The 12,604-nt window shown below is 38.4% G+C and overlaps 1 protein-coding gene across 2 annotated transcripts in view; it reads right to left on the reverse strand.

The window, feature by feature from the left end:
- Dnah5 (dynein, axonemal, heavy chain 5) overlaps positions 1-12,604 on the reverse strand; it is a 300,957-nt gene that overhangs the window by 169,320 nt on the left and 119,033 nt on the right. For both annotated transcript variants that reach the window (XM_013514981.1, XM_005386122.2), the window contains exons 20-25: positions 11,625-11,815; positions 11,455-11,536; positions 9,274-9,407; positions 3,677-3,878; positions 2,698-2,933; positions 1,138-1,356 (exon numbers count right to left, since the gene is read on the reverse strand). In XM_013514981.1, coding sequence (XP_013370435.1) covers positions 1,138-1,356; positions 2,698-2,933; positions 3,677-3,878; positions 9,274-9,407; positions 11,455-11,536; positions 11,625-11,815 — 1,064 coding nt within the window. The remainder of the gene's footprint in view (positions 1-1,137; positions 1,357-2,697; positions 2,934-3,676; positions 3,879-9,273; positions 9,408-11,454; positions 11,537-11,624; positions 11,816-12,604) is intronic.

Here is a 12,604-nt window from a genome sequence, read left to right on the forward strand (position 1 = left end):
ACTCGTGGCTTTTATAGGTAAATGGCCACAACTGGAGACCATACTCATAAATGAAATAAATCAGACTTGCATGTGCAAACACCACATTGTCTCACTAGTGTAAAACCTGAAAAGTGAATAAAAACTAGGAGGTATGATAGACATTGTGAAATGAAAGGAAAATGCTCAAGGGTAATGGTCAACTGGGGTGTGGGAAAAGAAAAGGGGAAGAAGGGGAAATTCTGTATGTATGTATATACAGGATAGTTAACATAGTTGACTACTGTCTTCTATTTCTTTGCTGAAAGAAACAGTTAATGATTCCTTGATTGATCAGTATTGCATGTCTCTGTTTTCCTGAGAAACCACTTTGAAGGTATCAATATGTAATACAACAAGCATTGTTAATTTCCTACCACTTTGTTTGTAACTCTGTATTGTTTGTATTGCTCTTTTGCTATTTTGTAAATGGTTATCTGTTTGTTAATGTTTTCCTTTTTTTATTTTTAAAATGAAAAAAACATTTTAAATTTTAAAAAAAAAAAAAAAACACCTCAAGCCCAGCACTATGGGAGGCTGAGGCAGAAGTCCAGCCTGGGTGAATTAACAATTTTTTTTGAGACAGGGTCTCACTATGCAGTTCAGGCTGGCCTTGAGCTCACTTTGTAGCCAGGCTGGCCTCGAACTCACAATGATCCTCCTGCCCCCAACTTCCTGAGTGCTGGGATTAAAGCCGTGTGGCACCACCCCAGCCAAATTAACAATTTAATATGAGCTTGTATCAAATTTTTTTTAATGTAGAAAGATCTGGGAATGTAGCTCAGTATGAATTCCCTGGTTTCAGTCTCCAGTAACGCAAAAACAAAAAAGGAGTGGTGTGAAAGGAGGAACAGTCTTTGTGTTTGAAGAGTATCTGTCTACCTACATGTAGAAGTTATAAGTTCAGTAACTGAACAATGATGCAATGTGAACAGTTTTTTTAAATTCCCCATTTCATGCTGAAATTATTCTAGATGAATTCTAAAAGGAAAAGGAAATGCTTTTAACTGTCTTGAAAATAAAACGCCCATTCCTAGGGAATATTTAAACAACAACTGCATTTTGTGTATCCTAGCTACTCTCCCTTGAAAATACACACACCGAAAGACAGAGCCATACCAAATCATAATCCAGATAAAACTGGTGGCAGTCTTGGAGAAAGACCTCCACGGTACCAATAAGCTCCTTCCTGAAACTGGGCTGCAGGGAGACTAATTCATTCTGGACCTCACTGGCACGTGCCAGGAGCTTCTCCCAAGCATAGCGCAAGGTGTCCACTTTGTCCATCTCTTCCTTTGCTATCAGAAGTCCATATTTGTTAAGCAGGGCATAAGATTCCTACACAAGAAAAAAAACTTAGTTTCTGCCTGTCAGGTACATAAATCCACATACAGTCATTTACTGAAGCATGAGAATAGAAGAGGCCAGTGTGATAGTGAACTAGCCCTGAGAGTTCAAGATACTCTATTCAAAAATTGCATGAGTTTAAATGAATAACTAAGCCACACAGCTCCACTTTCCCTAGCCATAAAATTGACAACAACATGCAACAACCATTGTTGAATTCCTATCACCTTGTTTGGTGAAACTCTGTATCGTTTATGATTTTTTTTTGTTTTTATTTTTTATTCTCTTTAATGGTTTTATTAATCTTACATTCTTACATCTGGTAATCTGACCAACTTCGATGAAGATAATAATATGTAATATAGCAACCACTGTTAATCCTTATCATTTTGTTCTGAAACCCTGTATCATTCTTGGTTTTGCTTCACTTTATTTTTTGTCTATGTTGTTGGCATTTTGCTATTGTTCTTTTTTTTTAATTCTCTTTAAAAAAAAAAAATGGATGGATGCAGAAAATGTGAGGCTGGAGTCCAAGCCTGACCATCAGAGTGTAAGTCCAGACACTTGAATTGTGACAAGATAAAAAGACAGTGTTTTTAGGTCTGGAATTTTTTTAATGCTACAATTATACTAGCATGTTTAAAAGAATAAATACAACAATCTACTTCTCGTAAGATGTTTTTCTCTGGAAATGATAATATGGCATAAAAATAAATATGATGTGCAACACTGACTGAATTGCTTAACTCCTTTGACCCTGAGTCTCGGTGCATAAATGCTATTAGGCTGTTAGCATCACATGGAGGTCTTGTTTATCAGCTGGGATTCCCATACCCAACAATGACTCCGAGTGCTGGTTTTAAGAACTACTGCTGCTCCTTCCCAGGAAAATTGTCCTCAGCTGAACGGGATCCTCTTCATGAGGATCTCCACTGTCCTGGGGGTCAGAAGGACAGTGTGCCTTACACAAAGGTGAGATTGTGTGGTGCAATTAATGCTGCAGATCTGCTCACAGGAAGAGGTGGAATTTAGTCTAGAGCTGCCATCCTTGCTCAGTTTTTTCTCAGTGTTCTTTCCTATTTCTTTCACTGCTCTTTCTGGCAGCTCCAGTGAGCATTCATCAATAAATCATTTGCTTCAAAACCCTCACCTCAGACCCTGCTCTTAGGACCTCAGGTGACTGGAAAGGACAAGAACTGGCCATAGAAGGCACCCATGAAAGATAGACACTGTCCTTGTTGAAATTACTTTTTTAGCTTTAGCACCCATCTGTAATTCCAGTCCAAACAGTCACTATTTCAGCTAACCATGTCCAACACTCACGCCAGTTACCTCGATGGGTCCTACTTGAAAATCAACAAGGATTTGCTGATCCCTGACTTCTTTCAGGGCAGCCATTGCAATCCGAATATCATCTAGATCCTTAATTGGGCGGTTCAGTTTCTTATTGAATTCTTCAATGAGAGTAAAAATGTTTTCCATCTCACTCCTGTATTTTTTGTTACAGTGGCGGCCAATGACAACCATCCAGGCTTTTATTTCAGCAGTCAGGGAAAACTTCAAGTCAGCTGTAAAACCAAGACACCCACAATTCAGTTCGGGAAACCTGAGCAGATGACACGATACTCTGCTACAGCTGTTCATTAATTACAGATTCTGTACAGCTCATAAGCCTCTAAAATATGGACAATAAACTGGGAAAAATACTTTTCCTTATAATTATATACTCATTCATTTTATAAAGTTTGCTATTGTTCTTTTTTTTTAATTCTGTTTTAAAAAAAAATGTTCTTTTATAAAGCTGCAAAAATTCAAAATGCATTTCAGAATGCCAAAAAAAAAAAATCAAAGCCCTCAGAGATAAGCCTCAAATATTTGTTATTGTTACTTACTATGAAAAAGGTAAATCTCAATTCTAAATCCAACAGATTCATCCCCTTTCTCTAAATTAGTCTTTATTTTCAAGGGTTTAAAGCCAGTGTCTTCAGAATAGTCCAGAATAAATAATTACACAAAAAGGAATTAAAAACAAATCGATCATAAAACTCAGTCCAATCTTTAAGATAGCACAAACTAGCTGGGTGTGGTGGTACACACCTGTAACCCCAACACTGGAAGGCTGAGGCAGGAGGATCCTTGAAAGTTCAAGGCCAGCCTGGGCTACAAAGTGAGCTCAAGGCCAGCCTGAACTGCATAGCGAGACCTTGTCTCAAAAAAAAAAAAAAAAAAAGCATGAATTCTCTGGAATATAACTCAAGGTAAAGACACAAAACGACACTGTTGAATGCATCCTAAAATCAAATGAACTAACCTGTGTACAGCGCAATGGAACCCACACAGATATACTCAGGCTCAGCATTAATGTCCTGCTCCAGGTTCCGGTAATAAAGAATCTGGGACTCAAACTCAGAAAGCAAAGGGTTTTGCATAATAAATGTCATAATGGTTTCTTCTTTTTCCTTTTGCCAAATATGATTGTAGTGTCTGAAGCAATCCATGGATGTAATAACTTCCTAGAACACAAATAACAACAGATTTATGTAGACAAGGAAGACTTTGAAAGGTTGTCATGACACGTGAAGACTGCCCTGTTGCTGGCAGTATCTATGGGGTTGTTAACACATTTGATTAATGAACTCCCGTTCTTTGGAAATACCATGGAATTGGGCTGCATACAATGATGTGTGGGTAATAATCCAGGGTTACTAAGTTTCAGTGTTACCATCTGTTATGGTTTGGTTCTGGATGTCCTCCCAAAGCCTCATGCAGTCATGGGGCAGGCTTCTAGAGTTTATGATTCATGGGTGTGAGTGCTACACCCGCCCTGGGGCAGATAGTTTGCATATATAAGGGAGAGGAAGAGGCTGCTTGCCGCCACTCGTCCCTTTTGCTCTTGCTGCTTTTGCTATCTTCTGCCACCATAAGCGGTTGTCCTCTGCCATGTGCCACCCTGCCTGGGAGCCAGCCTAGTACAGACTGAAAGCTCTTCAAACCATGAGCTAAATAAACCTTTTCTTCCTTAATTCTGGGTGTCAGGTATTTTGTCTCAGCAACGAGAGAAAAGTAACCAAGACACCATCCCTCCCCAAAGGAGAGAAGAACAGTTTCTAGAAACCACAAGAAGAGAGAGTTCTGAAAGGTCCGCTTGGACATAGCCTTTGATTAGAGCTAGGGAAAAAACCAAGCCATAGGTCATGCCACAGAGAGCTGTAAGAAAAAAACTGCGGTGCGGTCCTTTTCTCCTCAGGTCTCCCCCAAGAGTCCTCACTGGCTGAATCTACTGGAGACCTCAGTGGGAATGGACTGACAGGTTGCCTAGGGTCAGACAGTCAGGCGAGGATGAGCAGAAACTGGGTCTGAAGAGAGATAAGCAAACGGAACACGGCCAGCATTGAACCCCATTGAGAAATTTCATGGGATTGCAGGAAAACATGCTCATTATTTTAATCAAAGTAATGGGTCCAATGCTACATTTTCCCATACTTCTCTTCCAATCTTTGTCCAAAATTCCTTAAATTTTAGAGTCATCTTCAATGAGCCCCCCACATCCTTTTTAATAAATATGTTTCTAAGTATTTCTCAATGATGTCATTGTAAACAAGATCTTTTTCCACTAATTTTATAACTGGCTATGTAGGTTGAAAAAATTGATGTTTTACAAATAACCCAATTAATAAATGGACAAACTGAACAGGCACTCATTAACAGGAGAAATAAAAAATACTATTAAGCACACGAAAAAAATGTTAAAGTTTTTTAAAGCCCCTACGGGAATGTACATCAAAATTATGCTGAATTCCATTTCACCCCAGTCAGCATGACTATCCTTAAGAATACCAAAATAAATAAATACATAAATAATTTTCTAAAATGTTAGTGAGGATGCAGAGGAAAAGGAAACTCTCTGAATTGCTGGTGGGAATGTAAAGTATTAGAGCCACCATGAAACTCAGTATGGAGTGTCCTCCAAAATCTAGAACTACCATTGGATTCAGCTATATCGCTCCTTGCTATATTCCTGAAAGAATGAAAGCACACTATAGGGGTGTCTGCGCACCCATATTTCCAAGCATCATTGCCAAGCTATGAAATCAGTGTAGGTGCCTGTCAATGGATGAATCAGTAAAGCAAATTACACACACACACACACACACACACACACACACACACACACACGTTATTCAGCCACAATGAAAAACAAAATCATGTCATTTTGAGGAAAATGGATGGAACTGGAGATCAACATGTTAAGTGAAATAAATCATGTTCAGAAAGACAAATATCATGTTGTCTCTCATATGTGCGATCTAACTAGAGAGAGAGAGAATACGAAAGTGGAAGGAGGATTATTGGAGGAGAAGAGAATGCAGGGGTAGCAGAGGGGAGGGCAGGGGCTGTGACAGGTGCTGGGAAAGATCTATGTTATATTCATGTATGAATCCACCAAAACAACCTGATAACCCGTATTACCCTATGTGCATGAATAAAAACAAATCTGATGTTTTAGTGAACAGTCCAGTTTGCTACCAAGTATTCTTCTGTAACATGAAATGGCTCACGTGCATTGGTCAGCCAGGGAGAGTAAGGAAGGTCGCATTCCCAGATGCTATTTCTCCCAGAGCATTTTTGCACTCAGGGCATGGGCCATGGAGAGGCGGAATCCAGAAGCCGTGCTCTGTGGCCTCCTTTGTGACCATCGAGGGGGGCACTGCTTGCCTTTTGATCCTGGCACAGTTCATCCTGATTTCTGTGTATTTATTCTTCTTTCCCTATATAACAGCCTTAACTGCTCCTCACGCCACCTTTCCTGAGCTCCGTTCATCTTACTGTAGTAAACTTCTGTAATTTCTATGACACAATTAACATGATAGGATTTTACTATGATTAGTATTGCTTTTGTTATAGTGAGTACAAAATTACTTACTTTTTATGTGTCTGCCTCAATCTTGTTTTTGTTAAAATCTCTATTATTAACATTAAGTGAGCAAATTCACAAAACAGAAGAATTTTTAGGAACATGTGTGTTGCATGGTAGCAGAAATTCTGCTTTCTTTCTACTGACTGCTAACTTTACTCTCGCTGGGCTATTTTTCCAGATTATCCTCTCAGATTTATCTGCTTAGAGAGTCCTACTGTATTATCTACAAATAATTTAAAAATTGTCTCCTCACTTTTAACATTTATGCCTCTTAGAAGTCATTTTTCTACTAGCTCACATATAACTTCGCAGTTATATCTGCCTACGAAAATTTTTAAAAACTGAGGCACAAGTTTGGAGATTCCTCCGAAAACTAGGTTTAGAGGTCCTATTCAACCCAGCTAACCCCCTGCTGGGTATTTTCCCAGAAGATCTAAAAACATCATATCACAGTGATATATGTGCACCTATGTTCATAGCAGCACAATTTGTAATTGCTAAAATGTGGAAGCAACCCAAATATCCATCCACCGAGGATTGGATAAGAAAATTATGGTACTTTTATATAATGGAATATTACTCAGCTGTAAAGAAAGATAAACTCGAAGCCTTTATATTTAAATGGTCACAACTAGAGACCACACTCATAAGTGAAATAAATCAAACATACATGTGCAAACACCGCATTGTGTCACTAGTGTAAAACTTGAAAGAGTTAATTTAAACTCGGAGGTATGATAGACACTGTGAAATGATAGGAAACCACCGAAGAGTAAAGGGCTTCTGGGATGTGGGAAAAGAGAAGGGAAAGAAGGAGAAATTTTGTATGCATGTATATACAGGATAGATAACATGGTTGTTCTTCTGTCTTCTATTTCTATGCTGAAAGAAACTGTCAATGAGTCTTTGGTTGACCAGTATTGCATGTCTATATCTGTTTTCATGAGAAGCCACTTTGAAGATATCAATATGTAATACAACCACCATTGTTAATTCCCTACCACTTTGTTTGTAACTCTGTATTGTCTGCATTGTGCTTGTGATATGTTGTAAAATGTTGTATGTCTGTTAATGTTTCCCTCCTTTTATCTTTAAAATAAAAAAAATTTTAAAAAGTTAAAAAAAATAAAAAAAAAAACTGAGGCACAGTAAGTGCAAACATTTCGTTAACAAAATACCCTAAAGTGTACAACTAGTTCCTATTTCCAGTACACTGGACCAACCCAGTAGGGGTTACATTCCCTCCCTATGTACAGTTCAAATGTCCCTCAGAGTCTCACCTTTGATACACGTTCAGATTTTCCATGCACCGAAGTGCAGAAAGCTAAGCCTGCCTCTGCCTGTCCCCCGACAGTGGATCCCCAGGCATGGGCTGAAGTGCTCACATGCAAATCCGGAACACACTGCAGCAGCACATAGACTGAGTTTTGGGTTATCAAAGATTCCTAGGTATGGGTAGAAATTCCAGAGTCCTGGGATCTTTCAACATCCACGCAGTTATACTACAAAGAATATACCCTAACTGTATAAGTCTCAGACTTACATTACCTGGAAGTGTCAGTCTTTATTCCATCCGAGCTTTTTAGAGGAGAGATAACTTAGAGCCTAGAGAAGAGAATCATATGAACTGCATACAGAGAGCTGCCCTGCTTAAGCTACATTAATACAAGGTTATTTGAGTTATTTAATCCAGCTCCTCATCCAAGCCAAGTAGTGCTACAAGTGGATGGCTACCCCAAGGATGTGCTGGATGTAGACTGGGTTTGCATCCTAATCTAATCCACTATGGCAAGTAGACAGGGTAGAGAGTACAGGGTTTCCCATGGAAGTCTGGCCATGTCCAGTACTGAGACTAAGTGTGCACTCATTGTCCTAGAAACAATGTGGTCATCCTATGAATATGGAAAAATGATCTTCAAACTATTCTAAGTGCCAGTGCTTTCTGCTATTTTAGATCTGTGCATTTCCTTCATCTAATACATGTATTTTCTATGATTACTAAGACATTTAAAAGTACGTCTGAGTGTTTGTTACTTTAATACAGACTACTCCCCTATCATTTAGTATAGACCCCAATAAGCTAAGCATTAGACAAATACGTGTTGAATTATGTGAACACTAGCCCCAGTGCAAAGCTAAATGCAATACCTTCAATATACTAAGAAAGAAAAATTAAATGTGCATAAATGCAAAGTCTTCCCTTGGGAACACCTTAAAACCAAATTTGACAGCACTTTCTCACACTGTTATAGCGATAGTGGCCTTTTGGAGTTTTCAAACACATGCAGTTCATTCCATAAAAACAGAATAACCAAATAGATGTATTTATGGAGGATACCCCCTCAAAACTAAGAAACACTTTTAAAGGGTCACCAAGTTTTAGTGCAATGTGAATGTGATTGTTTACACTTTTAAAAAAATTTTTTCAAGGTTTTCAGTCTTTCTGACATTAAGAACAAAAGTATCTAAACAAAAAAGGAGAGTTGAAAAAAAAGCAAGTTGGCATAAAAGAGTTAACCTAAATTTACGTCCATGTCCGGTACAAATTGGTGTTGAAAGTATGAGCTTCCAGTTTTATCTAATTTCCATGCGGCAATATAAATTTCCTTCGGATATTTCATAAGATTTGCCTGACAGTACAAACATGGAAAGTTGACTGCAAGCCTTATTCTACTTGACTCTTTAAAGGTTAATTGTAACATGTATCTGACTTGTGGGTTAGAAAATATTAGAGCTTTTAAAAGTTGGATTGATTTGTATTGAAAGAAGAAGTTAGAAGCATTAAAGAGAACACAGTGTGAAGTAGGGAATGGCAATTCTCTCTCACCTGCATCCTCGAACGAGGGATCTTCAGTTCATAAGCATTTCCCCCCACACACAGGACGTCTTTCATCTTCTGAAGGCACCATAGGTGCAGCTGGATCGTGATGCTCAAGCTCGTAGGCACCTGTAGTGAAGCTAAGGGCCCATGGCGGAGCCTCTGCACCTACCTTTTTGGTGGAATTGATGATGGTGCTAAGCACGGAGACCAATTTCACAATCTCTTTGTTGTCAGAAACATTCTTATAATAGTTCTTGGTTTGCACAGGAATGGGTAAGTTTACAGATGCTGCCTCCAAGGTATCTAACGCCAAAACAGAGAAAGACAGAAGTTTACATCAACAGGATAAATCACATACTTTGAAAAGATGAGACTTCTATAATGGTAAAGTAAGGCTGCTGAAACTTTTCTCCTTTCTAAAAGCATTAAAAATAATCAGAAAATTACAATCTCCATGTTTAGGACTCTGGAAATTAATCAAAGCCTGCAGCAATCGAAGAAGTATTAATTCAAGGGGAAAAAAGCCAGACCTTGACAATAAGCAAGTTGTGTCTTTTAACTTGTCCTGCTCTCATTGTCCCTGGAGGGACCAGAATGGGTTTAGAAACCCTTGGGGAGTCCTTAACAATGGTCAGTTGACACCTCTAGAAGCTCCCGGGAAGTGTGGCATCTATTCAAATAACTTATTTTTCTCTCACCTAATGCAGAATTTCACTATTGAAAAAAGGTCTGTTCTCAGGAAATACATCCAAATTCCAAAAACCAACTATTGCTTAACTTCAAAGCTACCTGAGTACAATTCCATTTATATGCAGTGTCCTGGATGGGCAACCATACAGACAGAGTGATCAGTAGCCAAGGGCTGAGAAGGAAGAAGAAAGCGACGTGACTGCTGATGAGCACAGGATTTCTTTCTGGGTATAACAAAAATGCTCTATAATTAAGTGATGGTGAGGCTTGCACAACTCTGCAATATACTAAAAACCACTGAATTATACAATTTAAAAGGTAAATTAATTTTCTCAAAATTTAAAATTTTTTTAAATGCAGCTTATTTCCTTAACACTTTGGTCATGACAAAAATATACACAACTTTTATTCAATACTTTTTCTTCTCAACTTAAGATATGATTATTTTTTGGCTTTTTGAGATAGGGTCTTTCTATACAGTTCAGTCTGACCTTGTGACTTTGTAGCCTAAGGTGGTCTCAAATTCACAGTGATCCTCCTGCCTCAGCCTCCTGAGTTCTGGGATTGTGGGTGTGTACCACCACTCCCAATGCTATGACTCATAATTAAAATTAAAAATTCTAAATTTTAAACTAGTCTAGGAAGTAAAGCAATGTTTCCAAATAATAAAAAATGAAATTAACACCATATGCTTTCTTAGTTTAAATTAGTGAATAAAGAATACTTGCAAGTTATATGGCAAGTTGTTTTGAGTTATCTTTCTCCCCCACAGTAACAATGCTTTAACGAACAACTTGCTTCACCTTTTCTTCATGGTTAGTTGATTTATCACCTCACAGGAGGTGAACACCACCAAAATTATACAAGATCTGCTGTTTGTAGGGTTGATTTAGAAACAATGTGAGGACAAAAGATGTGTATCATTAGCACTGTGGATGTTGCTGTGGTTTAGATCTTAAATGTCCACCGACAGTCTCACATGCTAGAAGTGGGGCCTAAGCAAAAGGAGCGGGTGAATGGAGGTGTGATTTAGAAGGATGCATTGTCCTCAGCATCTCCTTCTCTCTAAGCACCATGCAGAAGACAGCTTTCCTTCACCATGCGACTCCGCCGTGCTGTTTCTGCCCTATGGCTCATAACCATGTACTGAACTCTCTGCAACTGTGAGCCAGGTAAAACTCCCCTTTAAATCGCAGGTGTCTGATATCTTGCCCCAGTGATAGGAAAGCTGACTAATACAGATGTTTTTTGCCTCTTAATTTACAGAGTATACATGAAAATCACAGTATACCCAGCAATACTGAACACATAATGAGAGAAGAAATAGCTCTTGAGTGTCAGAAGATATTCATTGTGATGATGGTAAGCTTCCTTTTAAACTGTGAAATTAAAGCCCCATTTTCCTGAGTTTTGATCCTTAGATTTTATTAAAATCCAGTGGTGAACCAACAACTGTGATAGACTTGCTAGAACAAGACTATACTGATGATACTAAAATATTAAAATAGGCGAGTCTTGGTTTTTTTTAAACAAATTGGTTTATAGATCAGCAGTGCAATCGCACTTGATTGGAGAATTACATAGGGGAAGGGGGAAACACTTAAGCTCAATACATGTTCATTTGAACTTGCTATGTGCAAATAACAAAAAGAATGTTTACCTTGAGGTTCATTCTCTCCCATCTCAGAATCACTGTCTTCAGTATCCTGCAAAGCAGCCATTTTTCTTTCATGCATCTTTTTCTACAATGTAAAAGGGTATTTCTTAGCTTTGTCCCATCTATTAAAGAGGCAGCTTTCACATGAAACAGCGTCCTAATCCCATTCCCACCTTGGACACTGGCTCACTGCTCCACTGTCGGACTCCCTTGGGGACACTGATGATATACTCCACAGCTTTATTCAGAGTCTGCTGTATGTCTTCCAGGGCAGGCACCATGGTAATGTTGGGAATGGCCAAAGTGATGCTTGCCCGGAAGATAGGGATATTGTTCTGCTTCACCTTATATGCATTGTTGCTGTCTGAATTAACACAAAGCAAGTAGGGATTGTTATTTTGAATTCAAAACAAGATTTTTTCATTTCTAAACAAAAATATAATACTTAAAGCACCTAGAATGACACATAAAATGTACATAATCAGTGAATATTTGTTCAATGAATGAATGAAACTATTAGAGGATCGAGTTGTGTTTGACACCTATAACAGCAGTTCAGCCAAACCCAAATAATTTTCCATTGATCACAATTTGTTGGTCTACCCTCCATAAAAGGAACTTGTTGAGGATCAGACATCAGGATAAACTCTTATCTAAAATATTAAAGATGAGGTTATCCAAATAATAGACTATCCACAAATTAGTTAAATCTATGATAAATAAATAAGGAATGGAGAACACAATCAACAACCAGAATAAGCCAAAGTTAGTAAAAATAGGCAGTTTGGAATTTCAAATAAAACATGTGCCATTCCTACTACAGTGTATATATATTCCAAAATCAGACCAATTAAAAAAGAGAAGAAATAAAATGTAACTGACTGCTCATATTAAAGGGTCTTTTACAGTATAAGTATGTAGACATAAATACATAGGTATGATTGTGTCTGCTTATATCACACAACTTTTCATAGTGGGAAGGGGAGGGGGAGGGAGAGGGGGACAAAGAGGAGGAAGAGGAAGTAAAGGTGGAGGAGGAAGATAAGAAAAATGAGGACAAGGGGAGGGAGAGAAGAAGGAGAAGGAAGGAAGGAAGGAAGGAAGGAAGGAAAGGAAGGAAGGAAGGAAGGAAGGAAGGAAGGAAGGAAGGAAG

This window comes from Chinchilla lanigera, unplaced genomic scaffold (assembly GCF_000276665.1).
Source record: "Chinchilla lanigera isolate Chin_1 unplaced genomic scaffold, ChiLan1.0 scaffold00025, whole genome shotgun sequence".
NCBI lineage: Eukaryota > Metazoa > Chordata > Mammalia > Rodentia > Chinchillidae > Chinchilla > Chinchilla lanigera.